General features: G+C 47.5%; 3 protein-coding genes and 1 non-coding gene across 5 annotated transcripts in view; 1 reads left to right on the forward strand and 3 right to left on the reverse strand.

The window, feature by feature from the left end:
• The window catches only part of pcnt (pericentrin), a 30,884-nt gene extending 24,909 nt beyond the window's left edge, over positions 1–5,975 (reverse strand). For both annotated transcript variants that reach the window (XM_062468908.1, XM_062468907.1), the window contains exons 1-6: positions 5,802–5,975; positions 4,783–4,812; positions 2,529–2,705; positions 1,911–2,093; positions 1,051–1,200; positions 125–945 (exon numbers count right to left, since the gene is read on the reverse strand). In XM_062468908.1, coding sequence (XP_062324892.1) covers positions 125–945; positions 1,051–1,200; positions 1,911–2,093; positions 2,529–2,705; positions 4,783–4,812; positions 5,802–5,849 — 1,409 coding nt within the window. In that variant the 5' untranslated portion in view covers positions 5,850–5,975. The remainder of the gene's footprint in view (positions 1–124; positions 946–1,050; positions 1,201–1,910; positions 2,094–2,528; positions 2,706–4,782; positions 4,813–5,801) is intronic.
• A 728-nt stretch (positions 5,976–6,703) lies between these two features.
• Positions 6,704–8,763, forward strand: zgc:112416 (uncharacterized protein LOC550509 homolog). The gene is made up of 8 exons (XM_062469536.1): positions 6,704–6,946; positions 7,050–7,107; positions 7,192–7,249; positions 7,327–7,400; positions 7,642–7,842; positions 8,055–8,169; positions 8,298–8,443; positions 8,524–8,763. The coding sequence occupies exons 2-8, from the start codon at positions 7,051–7,053 to the stop codon at positions 8,761–8,763; spliced, it is 891 nt and encodes a 296-aa protein (XP_062325520.1). The 5' UTR covers positions 6,704–6,946; position 7,050.
• Positions 8,764–9,405: 642 nt separating this feature from the next.
• Positions 9,406–9,478, reverse strand: trnak-uuu (transfer RNA lysine (anticodon UUU)). Its single transcript has one exon. It is a non-coding gene; the product is annotated as a tRNA-Lys (tRNA).
• A 444-nt stretch (positions 9,479–9,922) lies between these two features.
• atg9a (ATG9 autophagy related 9 homolog A (S. cerevisiae)) lies at positions 9,923–17,964 on the reverse strand. Its single transcript, XM_062469391.1, has 20 exons — positions 17,805–17,964; positions 17,495–17,568; positions 16,665–16,816; positions 16,453–16,496; positions 16,149–16,213; positions 15,852–16,001; positions 15,506–15,647; positions 15,226–15,366; positions 15,019–15,139; positions 14,714–14,889; positions 14,385–14,507; positions 13,960–14,147; positions 13,524–13,677; positions 13,175–13,354; positions 12,762–12,974; positions 12,384–12,598; positions 12,118–12,235; positions 11,714–11,981; positions 11,459–11,604; positions 9,923–11,284 (listed from the first exon to the last, which is right to left on the reverse strand). The coding sequence occupies exons 3-20, from the start codon at positions 16,765–16,767 to the stop codon at positions 11,276–11,278; spliced, it is 2,556 nt and encodes an 851-aa protein (XP_062325375.1). The 5' UTR covers positions 16,768–16,816; positions 17,495–17,568; positions 17,805–17,964; the 3' UTR covers positions 9,923–11,275.
• Positions 17,965–20,947: the final 2,983 nt, after the last annotated feature.

Consider the following 20,947-nt stretch of genomic DNA (forward strand, 5'->3'; position numbering starts at 1 on the left):
AAGGATGACGGGAGAGCGCGAGAGAAAACGATCCATTCATTTTATTATATCAGGCTGACATAATGACATTCCCACGAGGACACACGTCCAGGAACAATGGACACAGCACGCAAATTCCGCTGACCTGTAGTTGCCCGAGTTCTCCAGCAGGCTGTGCTCCTCCAGACTGTCTTCGGTCCAGGAGTAGGGCGAGCGCTTGGGGAGGGCTGAGGACAGGTAGCGCTCCATCAGGGGGTCGGCCTCCCCAGATCCATTCAGACTGTCCTCCCCCTCCTCGCCCACGCTAGCCCTCGCCTGGTTCTGCTCGTCTTTACAAGCCTTCTGCCCCAACTCCTCTTTCGCCGCGTCCTCCATCCCTCTCTCCCTCTCCTCCAGGAGACGTTGGACTCCCTGCGCCTCCTCGCGGTGCTCCTCCCTCATCCCCTCCTCCTTCTCCGTCTCCAGGAGCAGGGCACGGTCAGCCGCCCGCCCCGTCTCCTCCCCCCCCTCCTGCAGCCTCCTCCTCAGCTCCTGCACCTCCCGATTCAGCGCCTCCTTCTCCTCCTTGAACCGTTGGATCTCCCGCACCTGGTCCTGGGCTCGGTCCAGCTGGGTCCGAAGGGCCTCCAGCTGCACCTCCCTCTCCCTCCGCTCCTCCTCCCTCCCCCTCTTCTCCTCCTCCAGTAGATGAAGCGCGCGTTGGCTGTTCCCCTTCTCCTCTTCCAGCTCCGTCCTCAGTCTGTGCAGCAGGGCTTCCGTCTCAGTGTCAGCGTTGGAGTCAGATTCCACGCCCCGGGAGCGAAAGCCTTTCAGGGGCTGCCCGAGGGCCGCGCTCCCAGGCTCCTCCAGGTGGTTGAGGACAGGGGCCAGGTCCTGGGAGCCGAGGCCCGGCTCAGGGGGCAGCTGCTGGGCATGGGGCAGCTCTGAGCCTGCCTGGGTCTTGGAGCGCAGGAGGTACTGGCTTGTCTGGAGAGGAGAACAGGAGGGGCTGGTTAACCCTCTCTAGGTTCTAGAGTTTAACCTCAACAAGCATGGATATTAGAGGTGTGCGCTGCATATATGTGTGTGTACCTGCTGGAGCTGGACCTGTAAGGCCTGGATCTGCCCAGCCAGGGTCTGGGCCTCCTGTTGGACCTGGTCTCGGCTGGCCAGGGCCTCCTGCAGGTTGGAACTCAGCCTGGAGATGATCTCGTTGCGTTTCTCCACGGCCTCCTGCAGCTGCTACAGGAGGAGAGGAGTGGGTCAGGACCACAGACAAACAGGACGTCATACACACCCAGCCTGATGCCAGACATGGGTCTCAACCCCCGTTGGTTTTCCGCACTATTGGCTCTACCTCATGTTCCCAGGACAGAGAGGAGACGGGAGATGACAGGTGCACCACGAGAAACACAAAGGACAGAAAGACAAGACACACACACACCTCTAATTCTATTCAGAAGGAGGAGTCCCTTAGGCTTTATGAGTAAACAAAGCATGATCACAAATTAATAAAAAAAAACAAACACATCTATCCCATTTCAGAAGATTTTGTGTGTGTGTGTGTATAAGTATGAGTGTGTGTGTGTGTATGAGTGTGTGTGTGTGTTACTGGATGTGTAGTTACAGGGTCTATAAACAAATAAAAACATAACCCAGTTTGGAAGACTCCTTTTTTCCCCTTCTGTGAATTTGCAACTTTAAATGATGATGTAATCTGCATCACGCATTCATTAAATCTATCCACCTCTATGCCTCCATATCACCCGCTTGTCATAACGAGACATGCTTTGGGCAGTTAAGAACATTTCAGTAGGTCTTAATTGATCCCTTCTGCTGATTAGTACAGGTCATAGCCATCTGTAGTCATTTGAAAAACATGATTTAACCCCTTAATTAATGATGTGGACAGATGTCCAAACTGAGTCTCTTTCATGTGCCCGTGTGTTTACCTTAAGCTGCTCTTTGCCAGTGAGTGCTGCCAGATCCACCTGTACCAGATCCTCCACCACGGTTGGCTGGTCAGTGGACAGCGTTTCCCCCAATGAGAGGCTTTGATCTTGGGCACTGGAGCCATGGTTCTGGTGGGGCTCTGGAGGTTGGCACTGATATTTCTGTCCAGACCTCTGGGGTCCCTAAAGGGTTCAAAACATAGACAATTTGCCTTTCTGTGACTAGTGCAATGAACTGATTTGAAAATGGGATAAAAGGACAAACTGAGATGTAGCTTGAACCTCCCCTTTTAAAAGGCAGTGCATAGTGGTAACTGTTGATCCTGGATGTGTTGCTATGACAACAGGCCCTGCCCCCCCCCCTCCCCCAGCTACTTTTGTGGTTAGTGACCTATTTCTTCAATGTATTTACAGAAGGCATGGAGGGGGGCACTTGCATATAGAATAAAACCTCACTATAGGTCTTGAGTGGTTTTAGTCCCAATAAATAACCCACAAACCACTCATAGACCCCATACAGCTCTGCTCTCACATAGGCTTGCCTTTAACGAGTGTTTCTGTAAGGGGGTGTGGGGGGGGGGGGGTGGAGGAGGGAATGGGGAGGGGGGCTACACGTACCTCATGTTTAGCCCTGGTGTCCTGTCGCGTGTCCTTCCCAGTCGGCACAGACGCGTCTAAGGCAGGGTCTTGCGCTGAGCGCTCATCCGCCGCGTCATCCGGGCCCTTCCCCTTCTGCGTCTTTTTCGCCGCGCCCGCACCGTTCCCTTTCGCCCGGCGCTGTCGGTAGCTAGCAAGCTGCGCAGGAAGGACAGCGAGAGGTACAGGGACACGTAGGTTAGCAACACGGAGCACCACCACACGATCAGCATGCTCACAGGTCAGGGGTGAAGATCAGAGAAATCCTGTGACCCCACCCCACACACACGCAGACCATCGTGCCAGTGAAAGATTGCAAAAAAAAATGTGGGGGAAAGTTTGTGATGTTTCAAAGCGAAACAAAGTTGTGTTGAGAAGTACAGAGAGAGGGTCACCGATTCAGCCAAACAAGGCTAGAGTCTGCTATAGGCTAACCCAGAACTTTCAAGACAGTCCCATCTGAGTTTAATCACTCACTACACAACAGACGGAAAATCCCCTTCTGCCCTGATTCACTTTTCCAGAAACGCAGAAAGGTCGGAGGTTACAGCCATGCAAAGAGGTCCCAAAGCTCTTTGTAGTATCCCGATAATCTCAATGTTCATCCAGGGATTGCGCATGCTGTCCATGATCCATCACTAACAAAATTCCCAATGAAACGATACAAACTCAAGAAATTCCCAGATACTGGTTATTGAATTCCAGCTTCACTGATTCAGCATTATTCCAGCGGGTTCAATCACTCTGTGCATCACTCTCCCTCTGTCTCTCAGTCTGCCTCTGTTCTATAAGCTGCTTAAGTGAGATTACACAGGAGGTTCACACAAAGACACTCTGTTCAAAGCTCCATCGCTGAACGATCACTCCCTCTCTCTCCCTCTGGCTGTCACAGCAGACCAGTCACAGCTGTCAATCAAGCACCATCAGACGGCAGGATAGGAGCATGCTGGCGAGCACATTGATCTGCACTGACGCTCACTAGCCGCCACAAGTTTCCCAAGCATGGAGACGAACGAGATCTGGCGTGGTGATGGTATGGAAAGAGGAGGAGGAGGAGTTTCACGCTAAGGAGGCGAGGCTTGGATGAGCACGAGTCTGAGTGCTCTGTCTTCCACAAGCCTACTCCAGCCTGGCTCGGCCCATGCCAAGCCTAGTCCAGCCCCTGGAGTCCTGCTGTGTTGAGCAGCATTCCTGACCCTGATGAGCGAGAAGAAATGCAATTGTGTGTGTGTGTTTTTGTGTGTGTTGCCGGATCTCCACATGTGGGTGGTTCCACTTGACTGGGCAGCTCCGCTGTGCGGTCTACTACACACAACCACCTTTCCCCTTTACTGACACTCCCCTCTCCTCTCCTCTCCTCTCCTCTCCTCTCCTCTCGCACTCCACAGCGACAGTTTACCTCCATCCATTTAGCACGCTTTCAAATTCTACACCTGACTTCAGCAATCCACACATCTCTTTCCCAGCCTTCCCAGTTACAACTCCCCCCACCCCCCCCCCCATCTCACTCACCCCCCTTTGCCTCCTGTCACAACACGTAACTCCTCTCAGACATACACACACACACACACACAATCAGTGGAGCTGCGCTTGGCCTCCGGCAGCTCCGCTGTACCAGAGTGGGAGACAGGCTTACTGCTGCCTAATGAGAAGACGTGCTGCAATGATGGTGCTCTCCACAACACACGCTCTCTCTTACGCATGTGTGTGTGGTCTACGGATTTGTCATGGGAGTTTGAGATCTTGAAGAATACAGTTAACAGCATCACCATAGCAACTGTAGCTATGCAAACATTTGCAGCCGACAGAACATTTCCCCTGGTACTTGGGACAAAGTGGACCGAAATAGAAGCTGTCTGGATCAGACTGACGTTTGTGGACTCATGCTAACTTACTCCCATCTTATGAGGCTCAGCGTACCACCAGTAGAGATTGTGTAGGCCCGGGAATCTGCTACCATTTAACCAGCTCCAGTCTCAGACTTAATGCACCATCTACAGGCATTAGTGTGCAATGACACCTCTGCTTCATATACAGAAATAACTAAATCACAGAGGTTTATTTAATCTCAGTACCACAGATGAGCTAACATGCATGTAAAATAATGTGGTAAGCACACAGTGATCAGAGACCTGAATTTCATTCCACCGCCCCCCCCCCCCCCCCCATCACCAGCCATCACCAGAATTAGCATAGACCCACAACCAGTGTCAAAACACCACGTTCATTTACTTACCGTATGATTGCGCTGCATGTTGGTAGGTTTCTGTTAATAAAGAGTCATTTTTGGATTATCCTGTCTTAAATTAATGATGACATGTGTGCATCAAAAAACTTTCATTAATGAGGTCCTAGAGATGTAAAATGGCTAGATGAGTTCGTGGCCAGGTGAAATGCCAGCCACCTAGTTAGCAACAAGCTAGCCCTGTCATCTGTCATCTTTAACAGTAAGAGGCTCACAGGTTACGAGGTCCACGCGTTCAGCCGTTCACTAGTAGTGCAGTTACCGTAACGGCAGGTTCATGACAGTTGCCTACATCACCAGACACGCAGTCCAAATGAACAAAAACGAAACTAATGTCCTAGGAGTGCGTCAAATCTACATCTATCTGACCCAACTAACTGGGCACTTGACCATCGTATAATGAGACAACTGGAACAATAAACAAAAAGAGCACTTGTGTTGCAAGTTGCAAATACACGACCCAAGGATCGAGGACGGATACGTCAACTATGAATAACAAGCATTGGGTATTGAAATGTTGATGACAAAGAGATGCCATCAGGACCTACATCTCATAACATGGGAACACATTCTGATGGATAGTTTCCGTTTTCAACACAAACTAAGAAAATGAGTTGTCTGGAAAATGTGGCTGTGAATGGCGACAGGTGGTTTGCTTTATACTGTACTATTAGCTACAGAATTGCATATTTACGAATATGTAAATTACTTACTAAGCTAGTTTGCCCTATCGTCGAAAACAGACAATGTGCGCACGCATAGATATCTATAGTATTAGAAGAATGGCAGTTAGTGACAGTGTATTCAAAATATACACACACACAAATGACTGGGTGACATTTGGACGAGATTGGACAGTATCTAAAAGTTCATTCTCATGGAGTCACTGCTGGCTTGCACTTGCTGGCTAACTTGATATCTTAGCTAGCTACAAACACAGACTAAGAAGTAGTCTATTGGCTAATGTTAGCCCCTTAGCCAATTTAGCATCTAGCTGAATGAGTACAAACCTTTGCTCTTGCAGCTTCTAGTTTCCTCTGTCGCTCATCTTCATCCATATCTTGATTATAGGAAAATCATCAAAACTTTAGGACGGACGTCCTGATTTAGTACAACATTCCACAGTAAACTTCTTTCTTATGAGTTGGCTAGGCTACACAATCTTTCTGTTCTCTGAAACAACTGTCAATAGATATTCAACATGGCCGCCAAGCTTTTTCAGCTCCGCCCTTATCGAATTTCCTCCAGTAAAAAACCCAATCAACGTACTCTAAACGAATTTCATAGCCAATAGTATTGCCACTCTATCTACACCCTCCCACAGCACCTGGACTCTTTCGCCGACATGTTACCAACCAATCATGAAATTGGATATTGATGCAAACACTTGATTGACAGCATTTCTAGCCAATGACATATATTTATTTCCAAAACATTATCCATCCCTCCCTCACGTTTTGAAAATGAGTGCCTTTGTGTGACTGGTTGAATAGCTCGAAGGTAGACCTGCCGCAAAAGGCGCTCGAAATGCCCGGGTAAAATAAGTGAATGCACAAACTAAACAGCAGACTCGTGTGGATAAGCACCAACTGTCAAAAAAGCAACTACTAGTGTGTTGGCAACAGACGGGCGCTCCACACAAGGGTTTCACAGTTCACTATTTTAAGTGTTATGACTACAAAGTCTTGTGATCATTAGTCAAACTTTCACGTCTTCAGTCCATTCATCCAACACCCAACCATGTATCATTCTAACATACGTTTTAAAGTTCTTAATGTATTTTCATGGTAGAGACCTCATTCCGACCTACAACAATAATAATAAATTGTATTTATAGTGCACTTTTCTTAAACTCAAAGCTCTACAAGACTGAATAAACACAACATACAACAGCAACCATCACACCAACAAATTGAAAAGACTTAAACACAAAATTATACAACAGTAACCATATATAAAGCTAAAATATATGATATAGGCCTAATACATATATATTTAAATGTTAGATTGGTTACAGCAGGGAACAACCTAGAAACCAACAAGGCCGGCCAACCTTAGCTATAACAAACACAACACAGGTGTGTCCCATAACAACCGTGAGCGACCTTAGTTTAGTTGGAGACAGAGAGGCGAGGGAAAAGCTGAACAACCTCAGGTAAACAGGCGCAGGTGATACAAAGTGTGACCACCATCACCCATTGTTTATTTGAAGGAATAACTGAACGTTTGGCACGTCATAACTCCCATTTGTTTCTCAGCATGGCAGACCCTATGGTTGACCAGATAACCAGGCTTAAACTGAAACTGCTAGAGAAGGTGAGTGTGTCATAAGGAGTCATTAGTGTACAGTATATGGAGTTAAGTTTGGTTGGCTGAGAACAGAACATTTTCATTTTTCAGAGACTGGAGAATGAAAGAGACAACAGAGAAGGCAGAGCTGAATCTGCCCTGTCAACAAGTAAGACTCCAGTTCATGTATGTATGTCCAACATATCTTCTTCTAGTATGTGACAGCAGTTATTCGTTCTCTGCCAGGGAGCTTTGACGGACAGGCTGATGCAATGCACAGTGCACTGAGGCGGAAGAAGGACCTTCTGCAAAGACTGAGGGTATGGAAATGACATCATCATCTCTAAAAGAATGGTCTGAGATCATCTTATTTAGCTCAATATTAAGAGTGTCTTCTTATCAAGCTGTACATTGGATGTCTAGTTGTTGATCTGCCACATCATCATCATGTTTGGCCATATCATCGGTACCTTTGGTGGAATACCGCAATATCTTGTTGCAACCTAAACTACAAACTGGGCGTGTGTATTTGTGTTCATGTATGAGTGTCCACACGTGCAGGAGCAACACATGCTGGAGGATCTAAGCAGGCCTCACACCTGGGGAGGGACACGCAGACATTACAGATCAGATCCTTTCCTGGCAGCCCCCCCACCCCAACCTCCGGCCCCCATCCACATCTACCAGCCGGCCCCTGCTCCCCCTACTGTCCAGGCCCTCCCACCCCCTCCACCCCAACCCCCCCGCATCATCCAACAAACTGTAAGTAAACAGTGGACACTCTACAAATGATGTAACCTCTTCCTCCTTCCTGCCAACCTCTCAGTCTGTCTGTCTCTCTCTCTCTCTCTCTCTCTCTCTCTCTCTCTCTCTCTCTCTCTGTGATAACGTGTTATCTTTTCTCGTGTCTGATCTTGTCTCTGTGTAAGCAAAAGAGAGAGAGGTGGATGCTATTAAGTTATTTCTCTCTGCAGATTCCCCAGCAGCCCACCACCATCATACAGCAGTTACCACAGCAACAGCCACTTATAGCCCAGATCCCGCCCCCTCAGGCCTACCCTGCGCCTCGGTCTGGCAGCATCAAAGAGGGTGTGGCAGACACACGTGCACACATACCTATGAATGTTCAATTGAACCTGTCCTATGTTTCAATGTATAGATATTGTATTTCTGCCCATATCGGCTTAAGCAAAACCTAACGTGTGTGTGTTCATCAGACATGGTGGAAATGATGCTGATGCAGAATGCTCAGATGCACCAGATCATCATGCAGAACATGATGTTGAAAGCCATTCCTCCCTTGGCCATGTCCTCGCCTGGGGGTGCAGGTCATCAGGTCCCTCATACTCCCCACCAAGGACAGGTCTGTCCCCCCCGCACGCACACACACACACACTAGCATGTACAGTATGTACACATTATAAAGTATTTCTTCACTCTTAGGACAGTTACCTCAGTAACCCCATCCTTGTGAGGTCAGAGGTCAAGTCGAAGGGCAGTGCCATCCACCACCACCACCACTACGGCTCCGCCCCTACTGCACAACAGCAGCCTCCGATTGGCTACCCAATGTGGCCCTCCATGATGCCACCAGTCCCAACAGCGTATGGAGGGGCACACCTGCCGTCCATACAGCACGTGACCGGCCCTGTCACACTACCACCACTGAATATGCAAGTCTAACACAGGCACAGCAGTGTCACACACCTCTTTATCTGCATTGTCTCCTTCTTATTCTAACCTGTTTGTCACTGTCTTTCAGGATGGGTATGGGGGGATATCGTTAGTACCAGAGACCCACATTGTGTGCTGGGGAGAGGTGTTAATAGTTACACACCAAAATTTAAGTTATTTCCACTTCCCTGTGATAAACATCTATTCAGAAACTTTGAGCATCCCTTCTGTACTAGAAACTAAAATAACTAATAGCTTTTTAGCTGCAAAGCTTCAAGCTTTTTTTGTGTTTGTTGTATTTTGGTTTTAAGGTGTTTGAATTGCTGGTTGAAAGACAGTGGCAAATGATTCATAATGAATGATAATGTATACAAATCCATAACAATCCATAAAAACCTATGGCGTAAGAGCTTTGCACTACTTTATTGTGATACCTTTAGAAAACTGAATATGCTTACTGTATCTGTTAATCGTCATAAACGCCTAATAAAGTTTTTGACTGCACGACTGCTACAAAGTTATTTATAAATATTTGAGAATATTTGATGTTCATTTTTGGTAAAGGTAAGATTTTGGCTTTCCGCCCCATTTGAGCCTATCACGATACATTAATTCTCGCAACAGAAACACAACGCCTGAAGAAAATACTACCGCCCGAACAGGGACTTGAACCCTGGACCCTCAGATTAAAAGTCTGATGCTCTACCGACTGAGCTATCCGGGCTCTGAATTAGTACGAGGAACCGAGACTATATATATACGATGTGAACATAAAATTGGATAAGCTATTTTATAGTCTTCCTATTAATATCCTACAACGTCAACTGTAAGTTATCCATTGATACAATTTATCGGGTTAACTGGTCAGCGAGGCAGTATGGGAACGAGATTATCAGAGTATACTGCCTGAGACGAAGTCAGTTTAGCGAAGCATAGCATCACGTGCAGTCAATGCCTGTGACCAAAATGTATTCAATGCTTGCCATTCGATATCATTAAACAATACAGAAGCACAGTTGACAGTGAATATATTACAGTCGGTGTTTCAGATCACATCAGAGGCATCAATAGCCTCTTGGAATCTTGTTTCACGCATTACTGATTCCATCCTTCAAGGGTCACTATTGAGCAAACGGATTACACGTGATAATTCAACAGAAAACACATCACATATTAAATACATTTTATTGATGAATTTACAACTGTACAAAATTCATTTAAAGGACATATAAAACAGAAAATCCTGTGCAGTAAGCATTAATTCACCTCACCTTAAACTTGGTACTGCTTTCTGTAGTAGTCTAATCAGGGACATAGTCTGCCACGTCTAATCTGTGCTTCTTTCTTATTAGCAATCAAAACAACAGAAACATACTCTTTTCTTGAACTATTCTCCTGTCACCTCCCCATAATTAGAAACTCACACCAACATTACAAACTGAGACACCCTTTGGAATCAACATACCATTAACTAAAGTGCATTTTCTTCATAGGATTTGGAGAAAACCTGTGGGACAGAGATAGCATGCCGAGGTGAACTTGACTATTTATTGTGAACTGGGACTGCTTTATAGGATGGTGACAGTGATGGTTTGATCTCCCACTGCAATTCAAACGGTTCATATTCAAAATCATCAACGGCGAGGGGTTCATGATCTTGTGCTTAATGGCATATTGTTGCATGGCACTGAGGTTGATGTCGATATATTCAAACGGTCTTTTCTCCTAAAACTAAACAAAAAAACACACCATTTCATTGATAGAGGAACATTGGATCAACACACACAAAGCCTTTAAATGTCTCCTATGTTACAGTCACATGTGCTTGCTGATGTGTATATCTGCAATGTCTACATGGCATTGTATTTCTAATGCTCCAACATCCCAGTATGAAGATCAAGATTGAATGATTGCGGTGTCCATAAGATTATTAGTATTTATTTACATGCTGCATGGAAGCGGGCAGAGCCGAAGCATCAAAAACCGATTCCTTAAATAAAAGTTCTAATCTACAAGTGCAAACATAACCGTGCTTCAGGTGAAGGTTACTCCTCTGTCAATCCCTTTACATGAGAACATTCTCTTTACCTGGATGTGCAATAAATACAAGCAACAGGAGGGGGAAATTCAACAAATTAAAAGTAAGTGTAGGTTACATCTGTCTTGATTTCAACTTTGAATTAGTTTACTAAACTTGATTTACATGTGGATGCTTTAAATTTGTTTTTAAAGACTGACTGACCCATTGGATGCGGGGGTGTCGAAGTAGCAGAACATGCTACTCCACCAAAGAGCTGTTGGTGACTGTGGCAGTGGTCAATGTTGAGTCTTGGATCTAATTTCAGCAGGGAGTGGGGGAAGTGTGTGTCTGTGTGTGTCTGTGTGTGTGTGTCTGTGTGTGTGTGTCTGTGTGTGTCTGTGTGTGTGTGTCTGTGTGTGTGTGTCTGTGTGTGTCTGTGTGTGTGTGTCTGTGTGTGTGTGTCTGTTTGTGGTATGGATTCTCTTCACAAACTGGAGTTAGTTAGACCACCTGTGGTGACAAAAAAAAGCAGGAATAAGTCACCTGTCTCAAACACACAAGTACAAAACCTTAGTCATAACCTAGATTTACATAATCAGGTTGTGTGTGTGTTTGAGTGTCGTTTTGGAGAAAACCTTTGATAAAAGCATCTGTTAAATGAATAGATGTGATGTTATGAGCTACCTTGTGTATTTGCGGGGGCATGTCGTCTTCCGAGCCCTCCTCAGGTACCGGGCCGTGAAGCCGGGCAGCCTGCCCCTCCTCTGCCCACCCTCCCATGGGCACCCCCCGTGCTGACCTCACCACCCTGCCCGCCGTGCCCACAGACTCTGTAGGAGGGGGGATTATCAGTAATCTGCACTGTGGTGGAAATCAAGTGCTGCCCACTCTCCAAACAATTTATCTGAGATCAGAGCCTGGTCTGATGGATGGGCTCACCCGTTGTTCCTCCGTAGTGCCGCTGTCCGCCGCTCTGCACGGACCCCTCCTGGACGGGGTCCGTGCTGCCGTGGGCTGAGCCCGGCGCCGAGTTGGGCCCGGGGATCCGGCTGGGACTGGGGGCCGAGGAGGGGAAGGTGTGTGAGCGGGGGAAGGCTCTAGGGTTGGCCCCCCCCGCTGTCCCCTCATCAGGGTCACTGCTGTCATCGCTGTCCTCTCTGTGCCAGGTGTGACGAGACAGCTCGCCCCGAGACTGCTGCTTGTGGATCTGGAGAGAGAGAGAGAGAAAGGAGAATGGGGGAAAGAGGAAGATTTGACAGAGTAAGAGAGGCTCAACTGCAATCATGGCTACTTGTGGCCATGTCGTACTTGTGGTACGGATGAACCCCTTCACTGGCTCTCACCTCATGCATATAGAGGGCGTGGATGCTCATCTCGGTGGAGGCGTACTCTGATAGGACCAGACTGGTCAGCTGACCTTCCCACGCACTGCTGCTGGAGCTGACAGTCCGAGCGTCCGTCCTGAGAGGAGAGGGAGCGAGGAGAAGGAAGAGGGGGAAAGTCAGTCAATCATTTCTCAGTGGTCATCAGTGATAGAGAGCAACACAGACAGAGAGACGGAGAAAAGACAGCAAGTGGGTCAAGCGTGGGAGGCGGAGTCTTCTCCTACCCGGATCCTGTCATTGGCCGGCTCGTCGTAGAGGCGTGTCCGGCCGGCCTGTGAGCTGAGCTGAAGCTGCCCCTCAAGTGAATGCTGCTGCTTATTGGAGAGAGTGAGCGCAAGGCCGACGCCCCGTCGCTCATGCCGACCGCCCCGTCCCGCCCCAAATGAAGAGAGGCCAGCGTGGGGGGGCCCGCCAAGAGGTTGGCCACCAGACTCCTCGGCTAAGAGAAGGAGGGAGAGGGAAAAAGAGAAAGATTGTTGTTGGAATGCAAGATTGGTCCTGACGGCGAGGTGAGGATGTGTGTGTGTATATTCACCGCACGTGTGCGCGCGCGCGCGCGTGTATTTCCATACTTCCGACAGGGAGGTGTGTGCGCCCATTACCTCGGACTCGGACAGCGAGGCGAGGGCGTGCGTGTCCGAGGCGGCGGTGGCCTCCCTCTGCACCCTCTCCTTCAGCTGGCTGATGAAGTGGGTGGTCTCCTGGGGGGGCTGCCACTGGGGGTTGGTGATGGCAAAGTGCATCAGGGAGAGCTCCGTCTTCCCGTCCTCCGCTTGCTGGTAGATGGACGCCTCGGTCTGGCCCGCTGACATCCACTGGAGGAGGGCCATGGGAGAGGGACAGAGGGGGGATATCGGAGCAGGCAAGGGGGGGAGATGGGGATGGGTAGGAGGGTAACGGAGAAGGGGAGAGAGGGAGGTGAGTGATATGGGGAGTCAGTGCATACAAATGGTCCATCCGTGATTCTGCAATTGATTTCCATATATGAACATGTGTGTGTGTGTGTGTTACAAACCGCTGGGTGGCCGTGCTGCCTGATGTCCATCTGGGCGAAGGAGCAGGTGTCCCCCACCCCCACCACCTCCACGGTGAAGTTCCTGAAGAAGTCGATGATCTCCAGGGACTTCCTTCTCAGGGAGAAGATGAGGATGAAGGGGGTGACCAGGGGGCTGATCAGCTCCTCCAGGATGAACGCCTGCACACACACACACACACACACACACACACACACACAAGGGTGGTTCATGGTCCAGGTTAACAAGGATGGTTCAGGTTGTTATGAGCGTGTTACAGCGTGTTATGAAATCAGCCAGTTCTAAAATCTTCTAGATCTGTGCCAGTTTGCTGCCCCAGTTGGAACTCACCGCCTTGTACTGGAAGAGCTGAGAGAACTGGTCGCGGGTCTCGTAGCGGTGGGCGTTGCCCTGCCAGTGGTCCGGCATGTAGTGGATGTGAGCCAGGATCACCCTCAGAAGCTGCTCAGGACAGAACACCAGGTGCTTGTCAGGGATGAAGGACCTGGGAAACCAGGGAGAGAAAGACAGGGGGAGGAGAAGCGAGGACATTGTAGAGTAGAACATTATTGATCCCTTGAGGCAAAGATGCACTGTTACAGTAGCAGCAACAAAATATGCAATATACTAAATTCAAATATACAAACAAAATACACAACGTACAGTAGTGCAAGAGGGGAAATGAGGGGGGAAAGAGAGAAGGTGGGTTTGTTGTGAATGTGAGAAAAACGATTTGAGGAGCTTCAAACATAAACAGATTTAACCTCAGCCGCACAGTCACACACACCTGCAGACTGTGATACACACTCCGAGCAGCGTGATGGACGACAGCACGTGTTCCACAGCGAGGACGTCCTCGTCGTAGATGGTGAGGGCGATGAGGACCGCCAGGAGGGAACCGGCGAAGAACGCCACGTTCTTAGCCACCACTGTCAGCAGTGGAGACAGGAAGCAGTTCATGTACTTAGAGGAGGGCTGGAACAAAGACCGGATGGAGAGAGAGACAGAGGAAGATAGACCTTTATATTCAAACTACTGCTTATTACACAAATTATAATAGTATAATATACTTTTTTTTTTCTTTTTTTTTTTACTAAATACTAAAAAGCTTTAAGATAATATTTAACAATAAATAGTCAGGCCTTGGTGATGGAATGGAATGGTAGAGACAGAGAGGTCTTCATGTGGGCGTGGGGGAGAAGGCGTCTGTACCTTGTAGCCCTTACTGAGCCTTGACATGAGCTCGTGGTCCAGCTCGTTGAAGTGGCGCAGGTAACAGCGGCCGTACAGGGACCAGCACCTGGCCCCCAGGGAGCCAGGCTCACGCTTGATCACCTGAACACAGACAAGCAGAGAGAGGGGTGTTTCATTCAGTAGGACTGACGGTAACGCCAGGTGTGTCTGTGAGAGAGAGAGAGAGAGAGAGAGAGAGAGAGAGAGAGAGAGAGAGAGACAGAGATGAGAGAGACAGAGTTGAGAGAGAGAGACAGAGATGAGAGAGAGACAAAGAGTGAGTGAAAGCTAGGAGAAAGAGAGTGTACCTCTGTATAACTGAAGAAGGCATACAGGATCTGCCACACCAGTATGACTGGGCACAACAGCAGGTTGGTGATGCCAATCCACAGTATGCGGGATGCCAGTCTGTCTGCCAGCTCTAACCGGTTCCCCCCTCTCTTATACTCTGGCTTCAGACTCCACTCATTCTCAAACAGAGACCCTGGGACAGAAGAGGAGGGGGGGGGGGGTAAATATGTTGACTTCTATTATTTCTAATTTCCTAAATATGCACACTGTCACAACAGAAAGCAAGAAAGAAAAAGACACAAACACACACACACACACAGACCTGGCCCCCAGAAGAAGATGAGCTCAAAGTTGTACTTGAGGCCGCGGGTGTAGAACACACAGTCCCCCAGCAGGGGAGGGCAGAAACGCACAGGGAGGAGGGACTTATTCACCATGGCAACCTGGGGGGGATATGGAACGAGTAGGTGGGTCGAGTTAGGGTCTCCATCTCTTTCTCTCACACACAATTTCACATACACACACAAACCATGTAGTTTTTGAAGCGGAGGATGCGGTGGTAGATGTCCAGTTCACTCAGCTCCTTCTTGTGAATGCAGATCTGGTGTTCCTTCTGGATCTCCACGATGCGGGCCTGCACCTCCTGCCAGGTGACGTAGGGCAGCTCCGCCTACAGGGCCAGGGGCAGGGGGGGGGGGGGGGGGGGGGGACAGACAGGAGGGGGTGAAAACCAACACAGGAGCCGGGGGTGGAAGAGAAAGTGTCAGATAGATGATGCTTTCGTGTGTCCGCCAGACGTTTTCTCCCACCATGGTCATCTTGAGAGCGCTGGTGTAGAAGGAGCGGATCTCCCAGTAACAGCACACGTTGTAGATGAACTTGACGAGGCGATGCAGCCAGAACACGCCGGAGATCACCAGCACAAACATCACCAGAGCGTTGTCACGGATACTGGGGGAGACCAAGAGTCTACTGTCACCATTAAGATGAAAGTCATTACGGATCTGTGCGATTGAATAAGCTTGACAAAGCACTCCTTGGGGACACTTGGAAAGTGTTTATACATTGCATTTCTTGAGCTGACCCTTTTATCCAAAGCCATATGCAAATGGGGCATGTCGTAAGTGGCGATCGTCACACGTGTCTGGGTCTTACCGGGCACTGCAGACATCAACCGGTAGGAAGGCGTCAGGCAGGGTGACTTTAGAAGAGTCTGTGTGGTTGACGAACTTGTTAGCGAATAGGATATCGTAGTCCACGCAGTTAGCCAGGAAGACAGTGAACCCCACGACGAACAGCAGCTGGCTATGGGTGGGAACGGCACACAGAGAGAGGGGGAGGAGGTGAGAAAGATCAAACCCTAACTTTCCATGCAACCTATTCACTGGGTTGTTGGGCTGTTGGAAACGTGCGATTCTGAAGACATTCTCTCTGTGCGAGAGGAGCACTTACACCAGCTCAAAGATCTCTCCCAGAAGCATGCAGGTGAAGCCATTCTTCTGGTGCAGGTTATAGACGTGCAGGAGGTCAAGGGCAAATTTAGAAAGTGAAATCTAGATCCATTTATAAGAGATCGAGCCTGGTCCAGATGGTTAGGAATGATTCATTTCTACGTACACAGTTAATTAATAGAAAAACTAACGTTAGTATTTGGCATGATATATTCTATGAATAATACTATTCACTCCAGGGGTGAGTTGTCACAGGACTGGAGTGAAAACCCAGAGTGAAAACATGAGTAGTTGGAAAAGGATATCCTCTGAAAGAAAAGGTCCAGGTTCTCTATGTGGTGCCATTGGGCTGAAAATAACAACAACAGAATCCCAATTAGTTTACGGGTCATGTGTACGGGGTAGGTTCTGTGTGTATGGAAATGAACATGTGTGTGTGCATATTTGTGAGTACAGGTGTAGGTGATGTGTGTCATGTGTGAGCTATTGTGATATACTGCGCGTGTGTGCATCTTACACTTGGCTCCCTCGGGTACATGCACCAGCAGGTTTTCCTCTCCTGGTGGAGAATCGCTGTATGAAGCCTCCAAGCGCTGATATTCTGTGTCAAAGTGTGCCATGGTACAAACAGCTTCAGTACTGCCAGGCAACCAGGTCTTCAACTAAAGGCTGGGCAAGAAATACAGAGATTCATAGTTCAGCCGGAGAGATGGAGCAAGACATTACATGAACAATTGCTCATTCTGGTGCTTTAAGGGAAACCCCTGGTGTGTAGGGTAGACTATATTCTGGGACCCTTAACTCCTCTATGGGTATTTCCAACATAATATGAAAGTTAAAGTCAAAAGGCCTGAGTAAGTTACACTTGCTATTTAATTATCCCAACCTTGAAATATATATTTTTTTAACTTTCAGATGTGCAATGTATTCATCACTTTTCGAAAGGCCAACTGAATGTTATCATTTGGCACACAGCCTGCGTCAATCTAAACCGACCTACCAAGAAATCGGCTAAAAGGGTTAGCGAGACCTCTCGCTCAGAGGAATAAATCATAACGAAACATAACGCGTGTATCTCACGCTGCCAATGTAAACATGTCACTAGAGCTCGCTCTCCTGTTTGCCTTGCTAGACGTGTTGCGAAATCTTTATCGGGCGGCCCTAACCCGGAGTTAAGCCACCGTGTTATATGGACACACAGCAGCAAGAACACTGCTATGAATCTTATCTGAGGTTCACCCGCACTAACACGTTACAATTGGTTATAACATGGACTGCATGTTCTAGTACTGTCCTGATAACATTGGCAAGTCTATGTCAATTATGCGACGTTACCCGACCGCTTACCTCCATTCTAGGTTGAGTCATCCACTCACGTTCAGGCTTGGCTTCTTTGCCAACATTCTGCGGATTTGCCTACACTGGAGAGAGGGAGAGAGAGAGAGGAAGTGGTTGTTGTTCCTTAGCTAAAATCAGCATTAGATTCACGCCTTTAACTGGTTATTCTGTATCTAGGCCCATTCCTAGGAGATAAGGAACGAAACTGTACTGTAGCATGTCCCTGTCCCTCAAACATTGACAATATGTATTTAGTTAGAATCATTTGGGACAAAACTGCACAAAATAAATTTTTGAACTTAAACGTCGATATTCTTACCTTTGGATAATGACAAGTGATTGTCACCGAAAATCCCCGGGTCGTCGTTACAAGTCTAGTTTTGTTATCGTTTTGTCATAAGGATGATACACACACATTCAGACAAGAAGGAGATAGTTTCGTTTTTGAAAACACATTTCAGTCACCTTAGAAGGACAGGTAAGGTATCCAATCAGAGAAAAACATTTTAAGACAGGGAAAACAACAGCCATTCAGAGAGGGAGAGGCGGGCTTTTGTGCTCTCAATGTTAGACACGCCTCCTGAAATTTAGTAGGGCGCTGTTCTCAGAAGAGCACGTTTAGTCGTTGCGGATAAACTCAATTCATGAACACAGCGATAGTTAAACGTATATTCTATACTAGCGACGACACACACTATGATACAGATTAAATGTGCATGTTAATTCGAGATATCCTTCAAAAATATAGATGAGGTGTGCCCAAAGGATCCTATTATGGATGTAGGCCTATCCATTGCTGTTTGCCTCCCCCATGTGGACAGAATTAGGTAGTACAACAATAACACCTAAATTGCTGCAAACTGACAATATCAGTGCGTCCAATCCAATCCCCATACTACCGTACTGTAAAATATCTAGCCTATGTGTATCGTTTTTTACAGAGCCGTTAATGAATTGGGATATTGGGATGTACCTTAGATTATGCTATACCCAGGGATAATTCAATCTACAAGTTATCTATATTTAATAGGATAGAAGATTAGCAAGGAGTTTACCAAAGTACCCTTGTAGCGGAACAATCAATTTGTATCCACAAAATCCCGAAAGTTTCCTGAGACAACAGTCATGGTACCATGTCACCCACAGTTAACCAAGGATCGATATCCATGAGAACATTTTTCTAGCATGGCTGCCCTACTGTTCCCAAAGTAGGTTTTGTGCCAAACTCAGTTGGAACTAGTCTCTTTTCAGCCTGGCGATCAACTAGTTAATAAAGTCAAGCAAGCAATAAGGCTAAAGCTATAAATCGACAGGGCACCTTCCAGTAAGTGCCTCTGGTTGAGTGAAACCCCTTGTGCAGAGGGGAACCCTGTCTGTGGAGGCGGTCCCTCTGTCCTCTCCACTGATGGGAATTGTAAGCCTCTGGAGTGACAGCTGTTCTTTTGTTCACTGTGTCACTGCATTAGTTAACACTGTGTGATCTCGAGCCACAGTCTTTGTGGTTTCCCAATATAAATGTCAAAATATAATATAACTAAACAAAACAAAAAAAAGCTCAGGCCTTTTTTAAGAGCAGTCCAGAACCTATGATGAGCTCAAGGCTTTTAAAGAGCAATCCAAAACACACAAGGCTTGATAGCATTACCAAGTGCTCAGCTTAGAGTTGCAAATATTTGTTTGCAAACAGTCATATATTTACTAACACACACATGCGTGGTATGTGTTTAATACTATTAATTTGTCCACCATCTGTTCCAGACCTGACAAAGCATTTATCTCTCATATTCAGCTCTATATTTTCAAGCTCCCCTCTCTCTTTCTGTCTCTCATGCCTCCTTTGCTCTTTTTCTTCCTTTCCCATTTTCTTCCTCTCCCTTTTGTGCACTTTTCTCATTTTCTTTCTCTGTGTCTTGTTTCTGTCTCTGTCTCTCTACCCCTCTCTCTCTCTCTCTCTCTCTCTCTCTCTCTCTCTCTCTCTCTCTCTCTTTCTCTCTCTCTCTCTCTCTCTCTCTCTCTCTCTCTCTCTCTCTCTCTCTCTCACACACACACACACACACACACACACACACACACACACACACACACACACACACACACACACACACAAACACACACACACTCACTATTCTTAAAATGTACAACTGTGTATGAGTGTGGGAGACAGAAACAGCCTGCTGGGAGATCTTGTGAGGTCTGTTTAATCTTGTCATTACAATGAGTAATTTAATCTGCTCTGATTAGGATTATGCTTCATTTGCCTTAATCTTACTGGGGTAGTCTGTCAGAGTAATAAGATAATTGATGTAGGTCTACATTACAGTGACAATTTACCAACCTATTGCAGTATGCAGTTATTCTGTTGTGGTGCCAGCTTCCCTCCCACACACACCTAGATGTCATTGATGTCCTGAGGTGTAATATTTCAATATTTCAGTGTTTTATTTGGACATCGAGGATCCTTCAGTCCTCAGCCCCAGGCTTTCTTGCTGTCACCTCAGTCTGAACACACACAGGAACAGGAAGAATCTTTGTCCCTGAGTTCTTAGGAGAACAGATGAATGCCATGTTGTGGGAGTTAAGGGATCTTCTCTGCTAACATAGTGTAATCCCAGACTTGTATTGTACTATATGATTAATTATCATCATGCTCCTATATATGATATATGAGCATGTATGGACCGACTGAGCAGCCATGTTGAGGTAGTGGCCTCCTGTATTGTCTGCTTTGTGAGGGCTGTGTGTGTGCGTGAGTGTGTGTGTGTGTCCTTACTGTCCGCTGTGTTGGGGTGTAGCTGATTAAATGACCCCACTGTCTGTCAAAAGCCAGGGGGTCGCAACGGTAGCTAATTTAGTCAGAAGACATGCTGTCATGGGGGGAGGGAGGGGCGTAGAGGAAGGAGAGACGGGGGGAGAGCGGGGGGCAGACCTCCGAGGGGCAGGGAGGCGGGGGGTGAAGTGGGGTGGCCAGGATGAAGTCATCTCTCTGGTGGTATTAAATGAGATCAGACCCTCTCCTGTACACACAGACACCAGCAGACATGCACACAGACCCCCTTTCGCTCTTCTTCCTGCCCCCCCTGCTAGTGGTCCCTCTTCTTACGTCACTAGTACCCCTGGGGCATTTCTCTGCATCCCCAATTACCCCTTTGCCCTCCTTCAGCCCCCTTTTCCCTGGCAGACCACAACACACATTGCTATTTCAAGAAAGCAGAGAAAGTGAGACACTCTTTCTTAGTCTCTCTTTCTCACTCTCTCCACCACCACAATCATCACATACAAACATGCCCATGTTAGCATATTCAGCCATATTAACCTATTACTGCATTAGAAGGTGTGTGTCTATGCACACTCTGCATGCATGCGTGAGAAAGAGAGCGTGAGAGAAAAAGAGATGGTCGAGTTCTAGATCCGGGCTCTATTTTCATTTTCCCTTATTGAGGATCAGGGGGGATAAAGGTGTGG

The sequence above is a fragment of the Osmerus eperlanus genome, chromosome 9 (assembly GCF_963692335.1).
Source record: "Osmerus eperlanus chromosome 9, fOsmEpe2.1, whole genome shotgun sequence".
NCBI lineage: Eukaryota > Metazoa > Chordata > Actinopteri > Osmeriformes > Osmeridae > Osmerus > Osmerus eperlanus.

What these genes read in the sequence shown, in the direction of transcription:
- zgc:112416 (XM_062469536.1), top strand. Translation starts at nt 7,051, where the DNA reads ATGGCAGACCCTATGGTTGACCAGATAACCAGGCTTAAACTGAAACTG. An exon ending in AACTGAAACTGCTAGAGAAG is followed by an intron (nt 7,108 to 7,191) that starts GTGAGTGTGTCA and finishes TTCATTTTTCAG; the next exon opens with AGACTGGAGAATGAAAGAGA. An exon ending in ACCTTCTGCAAAGACTGAGG is followed by an intron (nt 7,401 to 7,641) that starts GTATGGAAATGA and finishes CCACACGTGCAG; the next exon opens with GAGCAACACATGCTGGAGGA.
- atg9a (XM_062469391.1), bottom strand. Translation starts at nt 16,767, where the DNA reads ATGGCACACTTTGACACAGAATATCAGCGCTTGGAGGCTTCATACAGC. An exon ending in GTTGATGTCTGCAGTGCCCG is followed by an intron (nt 15,648 to 15,851) that starts GTAAGACCCAGA and finishes GGTCTCCCCCAG; the next exon opens with TATCCGTGACAACGCTCTGG. An exon ending in CATCTTCTTCTGGGGGCCAG is followed by an intron (nt 14,890 to 15,018) that starts GTCTGTGTGTGT and finishes CTTCTGTCCCAG; the next exon opens with GGTCTCTGTTTGAGAATGAG.